At 45.7% G+C, this 24,861-nt stretch overlaps 1 protein-coding gene across 6 annotated transcripts in view; it reads right to left on the bottom strand.

Moving 5' to 3' along the window:
• Positions 1-24,861, bottom strand: part of MYLK (myosin light chain kinase) — a 1,681,938-nt gene that overhangs the window by 187,430 nt on the left and 1,469,647 nt on the right. For all 6 annotated transcript variants that reach the window (XM_069224656.1, XM_069224654.1, XM_069224658.1 and 3 more), the window contains 3 exons: positions 21,425-21,457; positions 21,234-21,327; positions 6,776-6,979 (listed from right to left, as the gene is read on the bottom strand). In XM_069224656.1, the coding sequence (XP_069080757.1) occupies positions 6,776-6,979; positions 21,234-21,327; positions 21,425-21,457 (331 nt within the window). The remainder of the gene's footprint in view (positions 1-6,775; positions 6,980-21,233; positions 21,328-21,424; positions 21,458-24,861) is intronic.

The raw sequence follows: 24,861 nt of genomic DNA, 5'->3' as shown, positions 1-24,861 counted from the left end.
TCTCCAGAGACTCCAGGTGCTGGCAGGAAGAAGTCTTTGCTATCCCTGAGACTTCAACAACAGGAGGCAAGCTCTACATCAAGCCCTTGGAGATTTCTTCTTCAAGATGGAAGGCACACAAAGTCCAGTCTTTGCCCTCTTACTCAGGCAGAAGCAGCACTGCAGGAAAGCTCCACAAAGCACAGTCACAGGCAGGGCAGCACTTGTTCCTCAGCGATCAGCTCTTCTCCAGGCAGAGGTTCCCCTTGATTCCAGAAGTGTTTCTAAAGTTTGTAAGTTTGGGTGCCCTTCTTATACCCATTTTAGTCTTTGAAGTCACCTTCCTTCAAAGGGGACTCACACCTTCTTGTGAAATCCTGCCTTGCCCAGGCAAGGCCTCAGACACACACCAGGGGGCTGGAGACAGCATTGTCAGAGGCAGGCACAGTCCTTTCAGATGAGAGTGACCACTCCACCCCTCCCTCCTAGCAGAGATGGCTAATCAGGAATGCAGATCACACCCCAGCTCCCTTTGTGTCACTGTCTGGTGTGAGGTGAAAAACAACCCAACTGTCAACTGACCCAGACAGGGAATCCACAGACAAGGCAGAGTCACAGAATGGTTTAAGCAAGAAAATGCTCACTTTCTAAAAGTGGCATTTCCCAACTCACAATCTTAAAATCAACTTTACTAAAAGATGTATTTTTAAATTGTGAGTTCAGGGATCCCAAACTCCACATGTCCATCTACTCTCTAGTGGAATCTACACTTTAATCATATTTAAAGGTAGCCCCCATATTATCCTATGAGAGAGAGACAGACCTTGCAACAGTGAAAACGAAATTGGCAGTATTTCACTGTCAGGACATATAAACCACATTACTATATGTCCTACCTTATCCATACACTGCACCCTGCCCTTGGGGCTACCTAGGGCCTACCTTAGGGGTGCCTTACATGTAAGAAAAGGGAAGGTTTAGGCCTGGCAAGTGGGTACACTTGCCAAGTCGAATTTACAGTGTAAAAATACACATACAGACACTGCAGTGGCAGGTCTGAGACATGATTACAGAGCTACTTATGTGGGTGGCACAACCAGTGCTGCAGGCCCACTAGTAGCATTTGATTTACAGGTCCTGGCACCTCTAGTGCCCCTTACTAGGGACTTACTGGTAAATCAAATATGCCAATCATGGATAAACCACTTACATACAATTTAAACAGGAGAGCATATGCACTTTAGCACTGGTTAGCAGTGGTAAAGTGCTCAGAGTTGAAAAGCCAACAGCAACATGTCAGAAAAATATAGGAGGCAGGAGGCAAAAAAGTCTGGGGATGACCCTGCAAAAGCAAAAGTCCAACACGACCCCCTACCAGCCTAAAGCCAGGGGAGAACAATCAATACCTTGATGTACTTCCCTGATTGGGGCGATAGAACAGGGACCCAGGCCCACAACAGCAGGGGCATGCTCCAGTTCTACGCCTTCCTGACTCCAGTTGGATCCCTCTGTCCATACTCTCAGGGCCCACTAAGCTAACCCATGGGGAACCCTTCTCCACATCTACAGACACCATCTGTGCAACACCTAACTTTACTTTGCTCACAGATGTATTGCAATGGGCAGATAGTACCACCAGGGCCAACACAATGGTGTTGCCCACTCCACCCCTGGGGTGTGACTCTCGTCCTTCCCCCCCCAGGGGCAACTCTGTCCACCAGGACAGCAAGCCACAGTGGCCCCAGACAACTGTCAGGGATGAGAGCCCGACCTCAGGCCTCTCTAACCACTGTGACTGTGGAGAGTGGGGGGTGGTAGCCCCAGGTGCCTGGCACCCTTTGACCACTCTCTCTTCCACCAGGTCAGGGATGACAACCTGACCCTGGTCCTCCCCTCTGGGGCTCTGTACCCTCCCTGCAGAAGCGGCACCCCCAGAGTCAAAAACTGTCAGGGTGCTTGTAGAAGCAGTCCTGCACAATTCTTCCATCAGTGCAGGGATGTTAACCTGCAACTGATCCTCCAACCTGGGGTCTGTACCTTCAGGTTGGACCAGGGCCAGGGGTGAGGCTTCCCTCCCCCTGCCCTCTCTTCTGGGGTCCTGAACCACCCAACTAGGAGTGGCCCCCCCAGAAGACAACATGGTAGGGGCACTGTTAGCAGTAGCCCCTTCCTCCAGGTCAGGGGGGACACCCTTAACCTGGCCTCCCAATCCAGGGTCTGTACCCACAGACTGGATCACTGCCTGGCAAACCAGGACTTCCTGGGGGGCATACCTACCCCCTACCAGGTCAGAGTTTACCCTCTGAACCTGGCCATCCAACCCAGGGTCACCACCCTGCGGTTGAACCACTGCCTGGCACACCAGGACTTCCTTGGGAGCACACTTACCCCCCATCAGGTCAGAGTTTACCCCCTGAACCTGATCATTCAACCCAGAGTCACCACCCTGCGGTTGAACCATTGCCTGGCACACCAGGACTTCCAGGGGGGCACACTTACCCCCCTCAAGGGACACACTGTCCCGAAGGGCCACACAAGAGTCTGGCTGGCGCAGGTCTCCTGACCTCTGCCCATCTGACAGAGTCTGGATTCCCCCCAGCCCAGAAATGGTCTCACCAAGGTCATTCATGGGGGGCTCTGCTCTCAGAGCTGACCCCTGACCCTCCAGGTTCTCCACTGGGGTCCGCAACCCCCCCTCAACCCTCTGTCTGGACTTCTGCACCCCCTCACTAGGAGTGGTACTGCCAGACACCAGAACTGGTGGGACGCTGGCTACAGCCGCCCCCCCAAGTTCTCCTGACACTGTGGGGTCTCCCTCAACAGATGGCCCTATGGTACAGGCTAGGCTCCCCTCCTGGTGTTCCCGCAGGGAACCCTCCAGGACCTGGGACCGGATCTCGGGCACCTTGGGCCTCAACCCATCCCCATTCCCTCTCCTCTGAGACTGGACATGGGGTCCCTCACCCATCCCACTACACTGGGACCTACCTGGGACACTACAATCCTTCCCTACCTCACCTGGTTGGGAACTACCTAGACCACTCCTCTCAGGAGCACCCCCAAATGCCTCTTCAGACTCTCTGGTACTCACCCAGAAGTCTGCCTCCATTGTAAGCTCCCTGGGGTCAGAGAACTCACACTCCACCTGGTGTTGGCATAGCTCTGGAAAATAAGGACTAGACATATGCTCTCCAGCAATTACATCACTCAGCCCCTCACATGAATTAACCAAAGTACCCTTCACCCAACCATCCAGTGACTCTGCTTTGACAAAGCACCCCACATCACCCTCCTGAGACTGGTGAGACAGTACCTGACTGTCCCTGACACTCAACCCACACTCTTCTGGGATGTCTTCACACTCCATAACCAGGACTTCTACCTGGGGGGAACCCCTCTCCCTGTCACTCTCACCTAGAGTCAGTAGAGTGTCCCTCCCACCAGTAGGAATATGACTCCCCATGCCAGTTCCCCAATCCACCTCAGGGACCCTGTGCATCACTGGAGCTACCTCATACCCCTGAACCTCCTGGCGTGTGTTAACTCCCTCCTTCAAGTAGGGCACCACCTCTCTGGGCATGTGCACTTCTGCAGCATCACTGGATATACAATTGTTGCTGCCACCATTCCAGCTGGACTCAGCCCTCATGACTTCCAGCTCTTTCAATTTAAGCTCGTAAGCATAAATCATTTTTTTAATCTCTAAGTCCCTCCTCCTTTCTGCCAGGACTAAGGCTCTCTTCTCCTCGGCCCTCTTAAGCTCTTCCAGACTCCGGATTCGAGCTAGGAGCCTATCATCTCTTTCTGTTCCCTCCTCAGGGCCACTGCCCTCCTCTTTGGAGTAGTCCTCCTCCTCAGAGTAGTTATCCTCCTCAGACTCATTTGGTGGTGTTGCCTGACAACGTTTCAATTCATCCTGAAACAGGGCTGACTCAAGATCCTCCCTTCTGGATTCCTTGTTCACAGCCAGTCCCCTTTCCATGCAGAATGCTTTAAGCTGCCACTTTTTATACATAGATAGGTGCCAGAAATTGACTTCCATTTCTGCAAAGGCTTCACAACCAAAAAACAAAGTCCAAAAATATCATCAATACTTCCAGGAGGACATCAGAGAACAAAAAGCAGAATCACAAGACAAGTAGTATGTGGTCACGTAGTGGTCTGAGATCAAAACAGTAGTGTACACTTAATTACTGTATGCCAAGTACAAACACAAGTCCAAATCCCGACCGCTGGTCACCAATGTTAGAAATGGGGTCTTTGGTTGACAGTCAGGTTACTCCCTGTTCAAGCAAGGACCCTCACTCTAGTTAGGATAAAAGAGAATCACCCTCAGCTAACCCCTGCTTACCCCCTTGGTAGCTTGGCAGAGCAGTAGGCTTAACCTCAGAGTGCTGGGCGTAAAGTATTTGTACCAACACACACAGTAACTTAATGAAAACACTACAAAATGACACAACACCAGTTTAGAAAAATAGGAAATATTTATCTAGACAAAACAAGACCAAAACGACAAAAATCCCACATACACAAGTCAAGTTATGATTTTTTAAAGGTTTAAAATAAAAAGAGTCTTTAGGTAGTTGTAACAACACACTAGCGCTGCTAGCGTGAAAATGTACCTGGTTTGCGTCAAAAATAACCCCGCACGGGCGGTGTGCGTCGAAAATAACCCTGCACGGGTATATGCGTCGAAAACAGCTCGGCACGGCGAGGCGCGTCGAAAAAGCCAGCCACGCGACGGTCCGAAAGTCCCGCGGCGCTGGTTGCGATCTCTCAGCCTTCGTCAGCGATGCTGCGCGTCGTTTCTCCTGCTCCGGGCGTCGATTCTCCGGTCGCGTTTCCTGCGGCGTCGTTTCTCAGCTGCGGAGCCGGCGTCGCGTCGTTTTCTCAGCCGCGATCGGATTCGCGTCGATCTTTTCTCCGCACGGCGCTCGGTGCGTGTATTTTTGTCCTTAGGCTGCCAGCCTCTCCTTTCAGGGTCCCAGGAACTGGAAGGGCACCACAGAGCAGAGTAGGGGTCTCTCCAGAGACTCCAGGTGCTGGCAGGAAGAAGTCTTTGCTATCCCTGAGACTTCAACAACAGGAGGCAAGCTCTACATCAAGCCCTTGGAGATTTCTTCTTCAAGATGGAAGGCACACAAAGTCCAGTCTTTGCCCTCTTACTCAGGCAGAAGCAGCACTGCAGGAAAGCTCCACAAAGCACAGTCACAGGCAGGGCAGCACTTGTTCCTCAGCGATCAGCTCTTCTCCAGGCAGAGGTTCCCCTTGATTCCAGAAGTGTTTCTAAAGTTTGTAAGTTTGGGTGCCCTTCTTATACCCATTTTAGTCTTTGAAGTCACCTTCCTTCAAAGGGGACTCACACCTTCTTGTGAAATCCTGCCTTGCCCAGGCAAGGCCTCAGACACACACCAGGGGGCTGGAGACAGCATTGTCAGAGGCAGGCACAGTCCTTTCAGATGAGAGTGACCACTCCACCCCTCCCTCCTAGCAGAGATGGCTAATCAGGAATGCAGATCACACCCCAGCTCCCTTTGTGTCACTGTCTGGTGTGAGGTGAAAAACAACCCAACTGTCAACTGACCCAGACAGGGAATCCACAGACAAGGCAGAGTCACAGAATGGTTTAAGCAAGAAAATGCTCACTTTCTAAAAGTGGCATTTCCCAACTCACAATCTTAAAATCAACTTTACTAAAAGATGTATTTTTAAATTGTGAGTTCAGGGATCCCAAACTCCACATGTCCATCTACTCTCTAGTGGAATCTACACTTTAATCATATTTAAAGGTAGCCCCCATATTATCCTATGAGAGAGAGACAGACCTTGCAACAGTGAAAACGAAATTGGCAGTATTTCACTGTCAGGACATATAAACCACATTACTATATGTCCTACCTTATCCATACACTGCACCCTGCCCTTGGGGCTACCTAGGGCCTACCTTAGGGGTGCCTTACATGTAAGAAAAGGGAAGGTTTAGGCCTGGCAAGTGGGTACACTTGCCAAGTCGAATTTACAGTGTAAAAATACACATACAGACACTGCAGTGGCAGGTCTGAGACATGATTACAGAGCTACTTATGTGGGTGGCACAACCAGTGCTGCAGGCCCACTAGTAGCTTTGATTTACAGGTCCTGGCACCTCTAGTGCCCCTTACTAGGGACTTACTGGTAAATCAAATATGCCAATCATGGATAAACCACTTACATACAATTTAAACAGGAGAGCATATGCACTTTAGCACTGGTTAGCAGTGGTAAAGTGCTCAGAGTTGAAAAGCCAACAGCAACATGTCAGAAAAATATAGGAGGCAGGAGGCAAAAAAGTCTGGGGATGACCCTGCAAAAGCAAAAGTCCAACAAAAAGCAAACATCTTCATGTTTTCACTATGTGTTTTGGGGCCTTCGCTGTCCCCAGCCATAGCCCAGCTGCTTAAACAGGGTACCATTTGTATTGAAAGAAGTGGTTTGGCAATGCTGGGTTGTAAGACTTTGGTCATACTCCGCAGATCCTGATCCTTTTTAATAGAAATGTGAGGAAATTATGTGACTTCACCCAGAGTTTGAGATTTGCACTGCCATGTAGGTAAGTAAAAGTAGTGATACTCAGGCAAGGTACAACACCATGGGAAACTCCAGCTTCCAGCAATCTAGTTTTGAGCTATGTTCTGGGTGTGGTAGGTTAAAAGATGTGCTCCATATATCACCAAATGTAGACCATCACCTAAGTAGTATGTAAAAAAACAAATGCATCTTATTACATATGTTCAAGTTCAAAAGAAATATTACTCACATTTCCAGGACCATTGTAATGTCACACTTGCACTCAAAGGCATCAACACACTGGACAAGTTTTGGGTGGTGCAAGCAGTTCATTATGCTTATTTCCTGTCGAATACTTTCCTTATCTTTAGCTGAGTACGCCTTAAAAAACTTTCCAGCCCATACTTTGCCATTTTTCTTTTCAATTAGTCGATACACTTGTCCGAATTTCCCCCTGTAAATATACAAAAATGTATAATAAGCATCTTCATATAAGCATTTAATATAGTTACGGTCTCAGTGTAATGTGGCCAGCCCATCAACACATATGCAGAATTTCAACATGAAATAAACAGACACATATAGGCCTACACATAAATGAATTCCATAGACAGTGATTTTTCTGAAAATCTGGTACGGATCCAGCACTCAATGACCCACATTCGACATTCCTGTGTTAGTGGGATGAAACTCATTTTACCGTAGCTGGGGTAATGGCACATTCTGCCTTCTGATCTACATAGTATCATAGATAGAAACTAGAAAACATGTGAACTGTCATTATGGGCACAATTTCCAAGTCTTTTTCTGTGATTAGTTCGGTCTTATTCTAGACTTGGGTGTTTTTTGCTCATGAATAATCAGAAGTAGGAAATCGTCACAAACATTAATTGCGGCTCAGATAGTCCATAGTACATCTTTTGCTTCTAAAACCAGCAAATCTATTAGCCGTGAAAGTGAGAAGGAATAAAAAGTAATTCAATAAATACAGTACACAAGCAAGAATAGATGATTCTGCATTAAGTGGTCCATTGCCCAAATAATGTATCCCATAGGTATGTTTAAAGAGAGTCCAGTTGCCTTTTAGGTGACACGTTATAAAGTTATTTTCAAATTTCTTTAAGCATGGTAAGTGAAAAGGCTGACGAACACAAAGTAACCTTACGGGTATATTAGAATATACCCCAGTAATATAGGAAGTTGCTATATGTAGAAACTAGAGTGTGGAAATATATTATACAGTAACTTCACCCACATTATGTTGTGCTAATGTATTTTATTATTGTATGCAGGGATTTTTATGTACATTTATGTAGACTAAGACTAGAAAGGGTAGAGCCACAACTATTATTACTAAAGCTTATGTATGGCTAGGGCAGCTCTTATTCTGGTGAGAATTAGTACATTATTTTCAGATACTTATTGTATTTGTTTTTACCTCAGCGATAACGATTATAACTACTACGTGACAGCAATATGACACTTTGCAACACATTCAGGTATTCTTGGAGGTAAAAAAAAGTTCCACAAAGAAAATGGAATACTGAAAACCAACACTTGGGCCCTCATTACGAGTGTGGCTGTCTTAAGACTGCCACACTCATGGTGGTGGTCTTACCGCCTCAGTATCGGCAGTGAATACCGCCACATTACGAGTTCAGCAGTTTGGCCAAAGCCAAACCACTACAATGCCGCCAGTGTGGTCGGACTAGTGCGACTGGCGGTGAGCTCCTCCTGGCCGGCGGCATGCCGCCAGCTGTATTACGAGGCAGCAAACCGCCATGATTTTCGTGGTAGTTGCCCCACCATGAAAACCATGACAGTAACGCACCCGGCGACAGGAATCCCCATTTCTGTTGCTGGCACACACATCCCCACAAATCCACGCACTTGCAGGGACCCCCCAAACTTGGCACCACCACCAAACCGCACACATACACCCAGGCACCTCCAGCCCAACCACACGCATGCATCAGGACACCCCCACCCACCTGATCGCATACATCCAGACCCACCCACCCAACCGCAGGCATACATCCAGACACCCCAAACCAACCGCACGTATACATCGAAGACACCCCCACCCAACCACACGCATAAATCCAGACATCCTGACCCAACAACATGCATACATCCAGACACCCCTACCCAACCACACGCATACATTCAGACACCCCCACCCCATAATATGGGGGTCACTGTACCGCCATCACTGGTGGTCTTTTGACAGCTGCCATTGCAGCGCTCTTGCCAAAAGACAGCCTACGTCGTAATCAGGGCCTTTATGTTTAATGTTTTAGCAAGTTATTCCCTGTAATTCATCATCTTCATAGAACATCTTTGGTAAGCTGCTTTTCATCGAATTCGAAATGGACATTCCAGCAGTTCTAAAAGGTTGCCAATCCTTTTGGCTAACATATCGAAAACCACAGTGCACAAACCTGTGGTTGTGCATGGCATTAGTCAAGAACAGTGCACTGTCTGTTACTTAGCAACCCTTAGATCCTGGAAGATGTAACCTATAAATTGAGATGGTGTAACCGATCAGAAATGCTTGCAATGATGGCACTGAATCCTGTTGTTGACCTGGAGTTTCAGTGAAAGTATGAAGCAAGGACCTAGTGCCAACAGGGAGTAATGACTTTTTAGCTGCTTCTGTTTGGTGAAATTATGGGGACTCCTGCAAATAGCCTCCCCCCACATACTTTTGGGGCCATTTGTACAAACACATTTTCCCATTGACACAGAATGGGAAAAACCCTTTGATACAGCTGGCCCTTGGTCATTATCGGCAGTCAATTTATCTTTCACTCATTGCATGCCCTAATCCCCAGAGGTAGGCAATTAACAGCCTCTGCAGATGACGTAAACTACTGTTAATACAAATACAGTGGACATGTAGCCTTACCTAATTCTCTACTTTGTCTGTATGAGATAAGATAGTAATTGAATCCTGATACTAAGGGTTTGTCTTTAAAGTAAAATGAACAATTCATGTGACTATTTCAGACTTGGTGCATTGCCTGTAGCTTATTTCATGTCACCCGAACTGGTCTTGTGTATATTATCAGAAGGACAACCACCAATGAGAGAGCCTTAAAGGAGTCTTTGTCTCCATAATAGAGAATGGATTGTTTGGTTTCATAATGCTTTGATGAGAATTTCACCACAAGATGCAATGACATATTTTCCTATCTTTCAAAATATGACAAAGGTGCCAGTTGGATAGCCAGTTTGTCAACAAATACCTAAGAATGCCAATTCCTTAAAAACGGTTATCCTTCGGACAATATTTCAGGTGGGCTACAGGTGTTAGCTGATTAGGTCAATTGCACAACTGTAGAGGAAAACAGCCATTTTGCTTTTTCTCTGTTATTGAGGCTCTTAAAAGTCAACAGCAGGCAGTGCAATTCAAAAATGGCAGCTGGTAGAATTACAAAGCTTTCTGGTTGAAAATAATTATGCCTGCAGAAATGCAGCATAAAAAGGCATCAGATATTATATCTGATCAACAGAGAAACCAATGACTAGATATCCTAGAAGATTTTCATATTTATGTTGGGGAGTTTTGCAAATATACTCAATATTTTCACATGGGCCAAAAATGAAAATATCTACTAAGGGGCCCCATGGTAAAATGATTGGGACAATAATAGGTGGCTTCATCGCCCTAGACCCACTCTTCTCTTTCTCTCTATCTTCACTTGTTTGCCAACCTCTGCTTCTGAGAATGCCCCACTCTACCTATTCCTGCCTCAAATCTCATCACCCCCTACCTCAACCTATCTCTAGGTCTTCCATCTCACTTGATACTTTCTTCCCACCTCTTTATCTCTCTAAATGCTTCACTGGCCACCTTCATCTTACTCTTACCTTTCTCAGTCTACCTAGCATACCTCTTGCTCTACCTCTCCACTCCTCTCTTTCTAACTCACCTTTCTGTAATTCATCACACTCTCTCTCTCTTTTTCTCTTTCTCGCCCATATTTCCGTTGTGTCTGTCTTCTTATTTAACCACTTCTCACATACTATAACCTCTTTCTCATCTCTCACTTGATACTTATTTCTACATCTCTCTGTATCTACCCTTTATCACAGGCTCTACTTTGTATACTTTAAATCTGTCTACCTCACCTCTCTTTCAGTAACAACTTTGTATACCAGGTACCTCTGTCTTACAAGCTCAGCTCTTTCTCTGACTTTCCGTATCTACATATTTATCTCGGGCTCTCTACCCTTGCTGTTAACTCACCGGTTTCCTCTCTCTACACTTCAGTTCCCAACTCACCTTCCTGTATTTCTACTGTTTGCTTTTCACTCAACCTCATCTAACTTTCTCTAACCTCTCTATATCTTGCTCCATTTTTACCTCACCACCCTTTACCACACAACTGTTTACACCTTATTTCTCTATCTGCGCTCTAAGTCCAGTCTTTGCCCTCTTTAAGGCAGAAGCAGCAACTGCCAACACAGTCACAGGCAAAGGAGCAGTACTCCTCCAGCTCTTCAGCTCTTCTCCTTGGCAGAGGTTCCTTTTGGTTCCAGAAGTAATTTGAAAATCTGGGGCTTGGGGTCCACTACTTATACCCTTATCTTCCTTTGAAGTAGTCAAACTTCCAAGGAAAGTCTCTGTTGTTCACAAGCGCCTGCCTTGCCCAGGCCTGGTTCCAGACTCACACCACGGGGTTGGAGACTGAAATGTGTGAGGGCAGGCACAGCAAATTCAGGTGTAAGTGGCCACTCCTCTCTCCACTCTAGCCCAGATGGCCCATTAGGATATGCAGGTTACATCCCAGCTCTCTGTGTCACTGTCCAGAGGGGATTCACAAAAAGCCCAACTGTCAGTCTGACCCAGACAGGGAATACACAAGCAGGCAGAATCACAGAATGGTTTAAGCAAGTAAATGCCCACTTTCTAAATGTGGCATTTTCAAACTGACTATTTTTAAATAACAACTTTACCAAAAGATGTATTTTTAAATTGCGAGTTCAGAGATGCCAAACTCCAAATCTCTATCTGTTCCCAAAGGGAAGCCACACTTAAAAGATACTTAACCCCTTCTGTGCCGGGGACGTAATGGTTATGTCCACCGGCACAGTGCTCCTGTACCGAGGACGTAACCATTACGTCCTGGCACATGAGCTCAGAAGGAGCACTAGCGCTCCCTCTGTGGGCTTCCCTCCCACCCCCCCAAGGCAGGGATGGAAGGGGAAGCCTTTCACCTTCCACCCCGACCCCCCCCCCAGTGACGTCGGATGACATCAGCGCGTGATTGCGAGCTGACCTCATCAGAGGCCACCTCCGCGATCGGAAGAGAAATGCAAAGCATTTCTCTTCTGATCATGTGATGGGGGCCTGAGAGGCTTCAACGGGAAGGAAAGGAATTTCCATCCCTTCTAAGTCTCTCAGAGCATTTAAGCAGCCGGATTGTGAAGCGATCTGGCTGCTGAAATGCCGACTAGACACCAGGGATTTTTTGTGAAAGGAAATTGGCATTAGGGGAGCGACCCCTTGGGCAAGGGTCGCTCCCCAGGGGGCAATTTTTTTCAAGGCCTTTTCTGCCCCCCTGGGGGCAGATCGGCCTATTGTTATTACGCCGACCTGCCCCCGGGGGGGACAGAAACCTCTAGGCGCCAGGAATCATTTTTTTTTTTTTTTTTTTAGTTTTTTTTTTTTTTTTAGAGGTGGGCAAATTATATTTAGTCCATTTCTGCCCCCAATCGGCCTATTTTTATGAGGCCAATCTGCCCCCAAGGGGGGCAGAAAACACTATACACCAGGGATTTTTTTTTTAAGGTGAATTAAGGGAAAGGGAACGGCCCCTTAGGCAAGGGTCACTTCCCGGGGGGGGGGGGCAAATTTATTTTGGGGGCAGAAACCTCTAGGCGCCAGGGATCTTTTTTTTTTGTTTGTATTTTTTGTTTTTTAGAGGTGGGGAGTGACCCCTTAATCAAGGGTTGCTCCCCTGGGGTGCAAAATATTTTTAGGCCTTCTCTTGCCAGCCTGGGGGTAGAAACCCCTAGACACAAGGGATATATTTATGTTTATGTTTACTTTTGTTTTTTATAGATGGGGAGCGACCCCTTAGGCAAGGGTCGCTCCCCTGGGGTGCAAATTGTATTTAGACCATTTCAGATCGGATGATGTTTGTTGGGCCAATCTGCCCCCAAGGGGGGCAGAAACCACTAGACACCAGGGATCTTTATTTTTTTTAGTCCATTTCAAGCAAGGGGAGCGACCCCTTAGGCAAGGGTTGTTCCCTGTGGGGGCAAATTTATTTTAGGCCATTTATGCCCCCTTTGGGGGCAGATACCACTAGGCACTGGGGATTTTTTTTTGCGCCAATTTCACACAAGGGAAGCAACCCATTAGCCATGGGTCGCTCCCCTGGGTGGGCAAATTTATTTTAGGCCATTTCTGCTCCCCTTGGGGGCAGAAACCACTTAGGCACCAGGGATTGGTGTGTGTGTATGTGTGTGTGTGTTTTGTTTGGGGGGACAGCCCCTTGGGTAAGTGTGGCTCCGCATGGGGGCACATAACTGTTGGCCATATCTGACCCCTTGGAGGCAGAATGGCCTATTTTTGGAAGGCCCATCTGCCCCCAAGTGTGGAAGTAAGCCCACCAGAAACCAGTGAAGATTGTTTTTTCAAAATATGAGGGTGAGGGTATGGCCATACCGCCACCCCAAATAAATGGGGCCAAAGTTGTTCTGCCCACCAGTGGGAAGATGGGGCAATTACCCCTGATTCACACCCCGGAGGGCAGAAAGTCTACTAACTGCCAGGGAATAAAAAAAAAAAAAGATAGTGGGGTGGTGGCTACCAACCAGTATGGGCCTGGTCATGTCCTCACCCAAACTGAAGGGTCTAACAGTCTTTCTGCTCTCCCCCCGCACACTAAAACATCTTATCCCACCGCAAGCAAGAGGACATTTGAATAGTTTGGGTTTTGGTTTTACATTGGGGCCATGAGAGCTTGGCTAACTCTCAATATCGTCCCACTTGGAATGGTGAGGGCTGCACTATATGGACTTTGGGACGCTGCCTTGTAGCAAAATCCACAAGACCTAGACACAGCTGAAAACTAAACATCTGGATGATTCCAGGGTGGTGTGCTCCACATGCACCTCTCACCATGTTCTTACCCGCAATGCCCTGCAAACCTCCAACTTTGCAGGAAATCACACATTTTTCCCAAAATTTGGGATAGAGCCTTCTGGAATCTGCAGGTATCCACAAAATTCCTACCACCCAGCATTGTCTCATCTATACCGATAAAAATTCGGCTGGACTTGTCAGCCTAAAAATGTTTTTTTTCAAACTGCCCTCTTGGACCCGCTTTGGTTCCCTCTCAATTTCAACATGTTTTTGGCTCTTCCCTGTCACAAGCACTTGGCCCACCTACACAAGTGAGGTATCATTTTTACCAGGAGACTGAGGGTAACGTTGGGTGGTAGGAAATTAGACCCGGTGCGGTGATCCCACACAGAAATGTGGGAAAAATGTGATTTGTTAGCTAAATTTGAGGTTTGCTGAGGATGCAGGTTTGGTAGGTTTCCCTAGGTGCCGGCTGAGCAAGAGGCCAAAATCTACAGCTAGGCACTTTGCAAAAAACATGTCAGATTTCAATGTAAAAATTTGATGTGTCCATGTTGTGTTTCCTGTCGTAAGCATTAGGCCTACCCATGCAAGTGAGGTACCATTTTTATTGGGTGACTTGGGGGAACACAGAATAGCAAAACAAGTGTCATTGCCCCTTGTCTTTCTCTACATTTTTTCCTTCCAAATGTAAGACAGTGTATAAAAAAGAAGTCTATTTGAGAAATGCCCTGTAATTCATATGCTAGTATGGGCACCCCGGAATTCAGAGATGTGCAAATAACCACTGCTTCTCAACACCTTATCTTGTGCCCATTTTGGAAATACAAAGGTTTTCTTGATACCTATTTCTCACTTTTTATAGTTCACCAAATTAATTGTTGGATGCCCGGTATACAATGAAAACCTGTTGCAAGGTGCATCTCCTTTATTGGCTCTGGGTACCTAGAGTTCTTGATGAACCTACAAGCCCTATATATCCCCGCAACCAGAAGCATCTAGCAGACGTAAAGGCATAGTGCTTTTAAAAATATGACATTGCAGGAAAAAGTTACAGAGTAAAATGTGGAGAAAAATTGCAGTTTTTTCACCTCAATTTCAATATTGTTTTATTTCAACTGTTATTTTCTGTAGGAATCACGTGTAGGATCTACACAAATAACCCCTTTCTGAATTCAGAATTCTGTCTACGTTTTAGAAATGTTTAGCTTTCTGGGATCCAGCATTGGTTTCATACTCATTTTTATCACTAACTGGAAGGAGGCTCAAAGCACAAAAAATAGCAAAAACGGGGTATGTCCCAGTAAAATGCCAAAATTGTGTTGAAAAGTGTGGTTTACTGATTCAAGTCTGCCTGTTCCTGAAAGCTGGTTAGATGGTGATTTTAGCACCACAAACCCTTTGTTGATGCAATTTTCAGGGGAAAAAAACACAAGCTTTTTTCTGCAACCCTTTTTCTCCATTTTGTTTTAAAAAAATGAAATTTTCGCTTTATTTTGGCTAATTTCTTGGTCTCCTCCAGGGGAACCCACAAACTGGGTATCTCTAGAATCCCTACGATGTTGGAAAAAAAAGACTCACATTTGGAGTGGATAGCTTATGTGGATAAAAAGTTATGAGGGCCTAAGCATGAACTGCCACAAATAGCCAAAAAAAGGCTCGGCACAGGAGGGGAAAGGCCTGGCAGTGGAGGGGTTAAGGGCAGCCCACGTGTTAACCTATGAGAGAGATAGGCCTTGGCAGTATTTCACTGTCAGGACATGTAAAACACACCAGTACATGTCTCACCTTTAGCATATACTGCACCCTGCCCATGGGGCTACCTAGGGCCTACCTTAGGGGTGCTTTACTTGTATAAAAAGGGAAGGTTCAGGCCAAGTGGGTACTCTTGCCAGGTCGAAATGGCAGGTTAAAACTGCACACACAGACACTGCAAGGGCAGGTCTGAACCATGTTTACAGGGCTACTCATGTTGGTGGCACAGTGCTGCAGGCCCACTAATAGCATTTGAATTACAGGCCCTGACCATAACTTACAAGTAAATCAAATATTCCAACCATGGAAAAGCCTATTACACGTACAATTTACACAGGGAGCACTTGCACTTTAACACTGGTCAGCACTTGTAAATTGCCCAGAATAACAAAAACAGCTAAAACAGAGTCCAGCTGTTAGAAATGGGGTTTTTGGTTGGCAGTCAGGTTGCCCTCTGTCCAAGCAAGAACCCTCACTCTAGTCAGGGTAAGTCACACACAATCCAAAATCAGCCTGTGCCCACCCTCCGGTAGCTTGGCACGAGCAGTCAGGCTTAACTTAGAAGGCAATGTGTAAAGCATTTGTGCAATAAATCATACAACACCATAGCATAACACCACAAAAATACACCACACAGTGTTTAGATAAAAATATAATATTTATCTGGGTATCTTCAGGTCAAAACGATCAAAGTTGCAATATGAATTTGTAAAGATATCACTGAAAAGTGATATAAAGGGGGTGATTCTGAGCTTGGTGGGCGGCGGTAGCCGCCCGCCAAGCGGGAACCGCCAGAAGACCGTACCGCGGTCAAAAGACCGCGGCGGTCATTCTGGGTTTCCCACTGGGCTGGCGGGCGACCGCCGAAAGTCCGCCCGCCAGCCCAGCGGGAAACACCCTTCCCACGAGGACGCCGGCTCAGAATTGAGCCGGCGGAGTGGGAAGGTGCGACGGGTGCAGTTGCACCCGTCGCGAATTTCAGTGTCTGCTAGGCAGACACTGAAATTCTTTTTGGGGCCCTCTTACGGGGGCCCCTGCAGTGCCCATGCCATTGGCATGGGCACTTCAGGGGCCCCCAGGGGCCCCGCGGCACCCCCTACCGCCATCCTGTTCCCGGCGGGAGAACCGCCAGGAACAGGATGGCGGTAGGGGGTGTCAGAATCCCCATGGCGGCGGAGCGCGCTCCGCCGCCATGGAGGATTCTCAAGGGCAGCGGAAAGTCGGCGGGACACCGCCGACTTTCCGTTTCTGGCCGCGGCTGAACCGCCGCGGTCAGAATGCCCACCGGTGCACCGCCAACCTGTTGGCGGTGCTACCGCGGTCGTTCGCCCTGGCGGTTTTTACCGCCAGGGTTAGAATGACCCCCAAAGTGTCTTAAGTCTTTAGGATATAAACAAAGTCTCTTTCAAGCACAAGTACCTGGTTTAGCGTGGAAAAATCTCATCAGAGGGCCACAAGAGAAGAGGTGCGTGGAAAAAGGGTGTGTGCGTCGATTTCTCCCCAGCACACCCGGACTTGCGTCGTTATTTTCCACGCGGGGAAGTCGGGCATCGTTTTCCGGCGCGCGGGCAGTCTCTTTCTGTGGATCGCGGGGATTACCAGATGTCCCGGGCCTGTGCGTGGATTTTCCTGCTTGTTCTCCGGCTGCACGTCGGTCTGCGGGGCTGTGCGTCGAAATTATGATCTCACGGCAGGCGTCGCGTCGATTTCTCCTCTAGACTTCGATCTGCGGGGCTGCGCATTGAAATTACGATCTCACGGCAGGCGTCGCGTCGATTTCTCCTCTAGAGGTCGGGCGGCGTTGTCCTTGCGAGGCCGTGCGTCGGATCTTCGATCGTCCCAAGAGCGTCACGTCGATCAGCGTCAGTGTGCGGCGTTTTTCTCGCCGCGAAACAAGCTGTGCGTCGAAATTTTCAGCACACGGAGCGTCCAAGTAAAAGAGAGAAGTCTTTTTGGTCCTGAGACTTCAGTGAACAGGAGGCAAGCTCTATCCAAGCCCTTGGAGAGCACTTTCACAGCCAGACAAGAGTTCAGCAAGGCAGCAGGGCAACAGCAAGGCAGCAGTCCTTTGTAGAAAGCAGGCAGGTGAGTCCTTTGAGCAGCCAGGCAGTTCTTCTTGGCAGGATGTAGTTTCTGGTTCAGGTTTCTTCTCCAGCAAGTGTCTGATGAGGTAGGGCAGAGGCCCTGTTTTATACCCAAATGTGCCTTTGAAGTGGGGGAGACTTCAAAGAGTGGCTAAGAAGTGCACCAGGTCCCCTTTCAGTTCAATCCTGTCTGCCAGGTTCCCAGTAGGGGGTGTGGCAGTCCTTTGTGTGAGGGCAGGCCCTCCACCCTCCCAGCCCAGGAAGACCCATTCAAAATGCAGATGTATGCAAGTGAGGCTGAGTACCCTGTGTTTGGGGTGTGTCTGAGTGAATGCACAAGGAGCTGTCAACCAAGCCCAGCCAGACGTGGATTGTAAGGCACAGAAGGATTTAAGTGCAAAGAAATGCTCACTTTCTAAAAGTGGCATTTCTAGAATAGTAATATTAAATCCGACTTCACCAGTCAGCAGGATTTTGTTTACCATTCTGGCCATACTAAATATGACCTTCCTGCTCCGTTCAGATCAGCAGCTGCCATTTCAACAGTGTATGAGGGCAGCCCCAATGTTAGCCTATGAAGGGAGCAGGCCTCACAGTAGTGTAAAAACGAATTTAGGAGTTTTACACTACCAGGACATATAACTACACAGGTACATGTCCTGCCTTTTACCTACACAGCACCCTGCTCTAGGGGTTACCTAGGGCACACATTAAGGGTGACTTATATGTAGAAAAAGGGGAGTTCTAGGCTTGGCAAGTACTTTTAAATGCCAAGTCGAGGTGGCAGTGAAACTGCACACACAGGCCTTGCAATGGCAGGCCTGAGACAAGGAAAAGGGGCTACTTAAGTGGGTGGCACAACCAGTGCTGCTGGCCCACTAGTAGCATTTAATTTACCAGCCCTATGCACATAAAGTGCACCTTACTAGGGACTTATAAGTAAATTAATAGTCCAATCAAGTATGATTCAAGGTTACCATGTTTTAAGGGAGAGAGCATATGCACTTTAGCACTGGTTAGCAGTGGTAAAGTGCGCAGAGTCTAAAAACCAGCAAAAATGAGGTCAGAAAAAGAAAAGGAGGAAGGCAAAAAGTTTGGGGATGACCCTGTCAAAAAGCCAGGTCCAACACCAGCACACAGTCAAACATGGGAAGCAGAAAAGACACAGGAGACCACGCCAAGGATACCAGGTCTAACAAGTTGTGAAACGCATAATGCTTGAAGTGTCAGCTTTTGATGGTGGATTTGGGTAATAATAACTTCGCAGCAAGGAAAATCAAGTCACTGCACCATGGAATTTCACTATTCCATCCTCAAGCATTACGTGCATATGTCTTATTTTAATATTAAACATCCACGTCTTTGCGTGGCAAATAATGTAGACACAGGCACATAAATGACTTTATCAGTGCTTTATCAATGCTTGTTTATGCTCTTTTTTTAAATTATTGTTTGGCTGATGCAAGCCTGGAAACTTGAGTTTTGGCTGTATTTAGCACACTGGTTTCTGAATATTTAATGTGTAATTCATTATTGTGTGGCATCCTCAAGGCTTGAGCTAAGTAAAAATGGGTAATAGGTTTAAATTCAGTCCAAATAGAGGGCCTCAAAAATGTATTAGCATGGCACCGCTAACCAAGCATGTGCAGCCTGCCAATTTTTTATGATTTCTTCCATTGGATTGCCTGTTCCCACTAGTGTGAAATGAACTCTTCTTGGATAGACTTCACAGATGATGCATCATATTTCAAATAATGTGGAAACTTGCACAACAAAACAGAAGGCATCTAGGTAGTCCAAGTGCGGTAATCTAATCCTTGACCACAGAAAAAATAGGCACCCAGGAGCAAGGCCTGCAGATTAAATGCCACACTTGTCCAAGTTCCAGGTGTCATCCAGTCCCTTTGTTGATAAATAAATGAATGCTTTCATTGCTAAAAAGGAGGATTATTGCGAATATATTTTGTGCTGGGTCTGCTGCAATGTTTGCCTTACCACTGTTTTCCTTTCTTTTATTAACGCCTGTTATAGTATGCTTAAAAATCTAATGAAAGCAGCAACCAGCACTAAAATCTTATTCATACTAGTAAGGACATTATGCATGATGCTTTAGAAGAAGAATTGATCCAAAAAGCTACTACAAGCCACCAGAAACATTCACCTATATTAACTCTAATACACCACAGAGAAAATCCCACCTGCCAATGGTGGCATGTGCCACCTGAATCATTTTAAATTTCATATATTCCCAACGAAGAATCAGAAAGTAGTAAGGCTATGCACATCGGTGCATGGACAAGAAGGATTCCATAAGTAAATGGCCCAGCACCTGACATTCTCACCCTTGATAAATTGCATTTATCTAGCACATATTGAGGACCTTGTGCCTTTGGTGACTTATCCTTAGCCAGGTTCATAATCACAATTTAAAATCAGTGATTGCGTAAAACATTTTTTTAAATGTATCCTACAGAAAGAAGAAAGGCCATACAATTAATGTTAGAGTCAGAATCACCCTTCCACCTCCCACTTTCATCCCTCCTCAACTTCACTGCCCTGGTATAGACTAAGGATCTTAATTTGACTTTGGCAGTCCCACCATGAGACCGCCAAAGCCCTTCCCTATTACAATGTTCCCGTCGGACTGACTGGTGAGAAAATTGCAATGGAGCATTGCTACCGGTCAGACTGGCAGAGCAGTGCCACAAGATAGCACTCGGCTCCCTCAAAGGAGCTGAGTGCTATCTCGGAGCAGATAGAGGGCCGACCATCACCCTTGGAATGCTCACTATCTGCAAAGCAGACAATGCGCATTCCGATGGTGCAGGGCAAGGGGCCCCCCTGCGGCCCCAGCACACCCTCACCACCAACCTTTCCATGTTGCTTAAACCGCAATGGAAAGGCTGGCGGTGAGGGGAGTTGTAATCAGCCACGTGGCGCTGAGTTCAACTCTGACTGCTGTCATACTGTCAGAAACCATGTTCCCAGTGGTAGTGGCAAACCCCTGCGGGACCGCTCGCCAAGGTTGGAATTGGCCAGTCAGGCCGCCTGGGGTGTGGTAGTCTGACTGTCAACGCAAGCGTGGCGGGCCTAGGACCGCCACACTGGTAATGAGGTCCTTCGAATTAAAAAATAAATAAAAAAGTTTTAATAAACTGAGATGCAGATGATAACTATAACACCGTAACATACATTTTATAGGCCCTGGAAGAACATTATTGCCTTACAACAAGAAAAAGAAGATAATCACCTAAAGACTGCTTTGCTTTCTACATGGACCTAAGAGTCTCACCAGGACCATTCCCACCGCAATTCTGGTTTGAAAACTCTAAAGACTGGTGCAAGAAAGTAGCAGATGTTAGCAAATAATAAAGAGCCTCTATTTTATCTTTTATTCATGGGTGCAATCACTATTCACGCCCTGCTTGAAGAGACTACATAGACTCAAAATTATACATACTCTTTAAAATCATCACATGGAAAAGCAAGATTCGCATTGGACACATAACCCAGTGCATTCTTCAATGCTCAATGAACTATAACTTTCACTCTAGGAGATATTACTCTCCTCACATGTGAATTTTATAATATTGCCATTTTAAACACCAAAATTAATATTTTCCTCTTTTGAACCAATATTTCACTATATATATATATATATATATATATATATATATATATATATATATATATACACACTATTCCATATACAAAAATGATTAGAATAGGCTCTCTTAGGTTATAAAATCGCAAAATTGTTTTGAACTCACGTTCCTAATTTTTCCATGATATCGTAAAACTCGGCTACTTTTTGAGTTGTGTTGATGGTTACATTTCGGTAATCCGACTCTGATTCTTTGTCCTCTGAAAACGTAGAAAATACATTGTTAGGGAATTGCTAGTTAAAAAGGCAATTAAAGTATTCATGCATTTTAATGTATGCATTGTATGAACTGCTCACCGTCATCTGACTGTTCCGCCTCCTCTTTAGGTTCTAAAAAAAAACACACATAGGTGGTTGGTTATCATTCTTTTTTATAAAATGTTTCACCATTTTTATTTTAGAACTTGGCATAGGTCGAGCATATTAACAAGCTAAGACTAAGCAAAATGAAATAATATATTGAGAGGTGCAGCTGACAGGATAGAATTAAAATACAAACTTTGTCTATGTAGTGCCTTTTACTTTTTTGTTTGTTTCAGCATTGTAATATATGCTACAGAAAAATTAATCAAAGTTGTGAATACGTCCCTAGTCAAGCAAATCTGTACATGTCTGTATGTGTGTGATTATGTGTCAGGGGTTTGGGCTTGGGAGCGTAGCAATTTCTGTTACTGGAAACACGGGCATTGACATTCAAAAGCAATCAACATACAACACTCTCACTGGTAGACAACAGCAGTCACTAGGAGGCTAGGTCATTCGGGAGCAATTTTAAAATGTTTTTGATGTCCTTTTCAAGACATTCAAGCAATGACTACCACATATTGTACAGATGTTCACTTAAAGGACCTACTGTAGTCTCATCTGGAACTAACCTGCTAAAAACTCAGTGGGTATAACTTTAGCATTTAGCAGTGCTATTGACTGCCTTACCTACCACAACCAACAGGATATATGACTTAACTAAACATTTGCGTCAAGAACGGGGGTCATATAAATATCCACAATTGTTAAATATTGGGTTTCTGGTTGGAAAAGGTATGCACCCTGTTCCTGCAGGAACCACAATCCTAGTCAGGGTAAGCCACAAACAGATCATAAATTATCCTGTTTTCACCTCCTGGCAGCTTCGCACAGAGCATAAGAGGCAATGTGTTAAGTATTTGTGCAACACTTCAAACATTAAAACTGTGAAAACACCATAGAAAAAGATACCAGGCCTAGTTTGAAAAATCAAACTTAATTTAATAAATAAAACAAGACAAAAACGACAAAGTCCAATAAGTAGATCTTGAGTTATGATTTTTTTAAAGATTAAACAGTAAAATTGCACTTAGAAGTAATAAGCGCTTACTTTGGAATCTGGACACTCTGGACCGGGCCAGCTACAGAGTCCAAGTGAGGCCTGCTGAACAACAGTACATTAATTCTGATTGCATTGATGGAGATGCGGGAGCAGAGAAGGTGATGCCATTGTCAGTTCCAGCAGCAGAAAAGATGCGACCATTTTTCCCACAAAATAATGAAGATGCGTCGATTTTACCCACCCAGCAGCAGTGATGCGGTGGCTCCGAGGTGAGGTGTTCCTAATGTGATATGCTGGATCTGGCGTTGCAGCAGTGGGGATACGTCAAAGTTGATCCCCGCACTAGAGGCAATGCGCCAGTTCAGGTCCACGGAACAGGGGTGTTGTACCAGTTCTATCCCTATCAATAGCACCAATGCGCTGATTCTTACTGGAACAGCACTTTATACCCCCTTCCAAGGGCCCAGGACTAGATTGGCACCACTTGGCACAGCAAGACTCAACTGTCAGAGTCCAGGTGCTGTAGCAAGTGAGTTGGAATTCTTTGGTGTCCTCGAGACTTCAGAAAACAGGAGGCAAGCCAGCAAGCCCTTGGAGTCACTTTGGTTCTGGGTTGGAGAGAAGCAGGTCCAGTCCTTCTCACCACCAGGCAAGGAGGGCAGTAGGCAGTAGGTCAGCACAGCAGAGCATGAGTCCAGCAGAGTGACAGTCCTTTCATCACAGCAGTCCTTCTTCCTGGCAGAGTATCAGCAGTTCTAGAACTGTACTGATTTGGTGGTGTCTGAGGTCCAGTTCTTATACCCAGTGGTGCTGTTGGAGTGCTGGATAATACAAAGAGAGGCCTTTGAAGTACACAGCGTTCTTGTCCTTCCTGTCCTGGCTGCAGACTCACTACAGCGTGGTATGCAGCCCTTTGTGTGGGATCGGGACACAGCCCTTTCAGGTGTGTCAGCTCCTCCCTCCCATCCAGCCAGGATGTCCCATCGGGCAATGGATGGCCCATCAGCCACACCTAAGCCACCTTTGTGAGTGGCTGTCTGGAGAGAATGCACAAAAGGAAGTCTGTCACCCACCGAGATGTGTATTTAGTGACAAGCAGACAACACCAGATTGTTAAAGTAAGAAGTAGCATTTTCAGATTTAAAATTTTAAATCTGACTTCACCGTAAGTTGCAATTTGCATTGTGATTTCAGAGACACCAAATGTGGGGGTCCTATCTCTTCCCAAGTAGAAATTACACTTATAAAATGTAATAAGGTAATTCCAATGCTATCATATGGTGCAGATAGGCCTTGCAGTAGTAAAAAACAAATTTAAGAGTTTTTCACTACTAAGACTTGGGAAATTTAAAAGTACATGTCCTACTTTTTAAATATGCTGCACACTGCCCTTGGGCTGTCTAGGGCTTACCTTAGGGATGACCTACATGTATTGAAAAGGAAGGTTTGGACCTGGAAAGAGGTGTAACTTGCCAGGTCGACATGGCAGTTGCAATGGCAGGCCTGAGTCACGGGCTACTGAGGAGGGTAGCACAATCAGTGCTGCAGGCCAGCCAGCATCATTTAATTTTTAGGTCCTGGGCACAGGTAGACTTAAAAGTAAATTAAACAGGCTAATTGTGCATAAGCCAATGTTACCATGTTTTAAGCAAAGAGCACATGTTCTTTAGCACTGGTTAGCAGTGATAAAGCACCGAAAGTCCTAAAGCCAGTAAAAAGAAAAAACCAAGGTCAGCAAAACAGGAAGTCTGAAGGCAAAAAAGTTAGTGGGACCGACACCAAGGATGCCAGGTCTAATAACAAGCATGACAGTTTTGAATGGCATTAGCTTGTGAATGTTTGTCATTTTATGGTGTTGCTCAGAACGTCCACCAAAAACCATCACAAGAAGAAGAGTAGCGCTGCTGCTGTAGGGGTTGTCTTTCCACTTTATTAGTGTCAATAGATATTTGCCAGCTTAGTTTACAGTTTAATGCATCTGCTTGTTGCTGTGTGAGATACATAGTTCTGGCATATGTATAGAAGTCGATATGGGTAAGTAGCTTGCTGTATAACATGATAAAGGAACCCTTGTTAAAGGTTTGTTCAGCGTTTACACAAAATATTGGAGAAATATTTTTTGTTTAAAAAATATTGTGTCAAGAATATCGAAGACAAAAATATTGTGAAGTTTCTATAGGTAAGCAAAGATTTACTATATATAACACCACATATATGCACCTTGACACACACACACACACACTCTCTCTCTCTCTCTATATATATATATATATATATGTATATATATATATATATAAATAACACGTAGTGGCAGTCGCCACTAGCTAGTTATAGTTAGGAACGAGTTTCTATAGAAAAGGCTGTTTTTTTAGTTGTGTATATATCTAGCTCTGCTTAAAAATCTTTGCAAAAATTTCCAAAACAAAAT

The sequence above is a fragment of the Pleurodeles waltl genome, chromosome 3_1 (genome assembly GCF_031143425.1).
Source record: "Pleurodeles waltl isolate 20211129_DDA chromosome 3_1, aPleWal1.hap1.20221129, whole genome shotgun sequence".
Classification (NCBI taxonomy): Eukaryota; Metazoa; Chordata; class Amphibia; order Caudata; family Salamandridae; genus Pleurodeles; species Pleurodeles waltl.
Note: the sequence above shows the minus strand (reverse complement) of the source record. Positions and strands in the feature narration are given on the sequence as shown.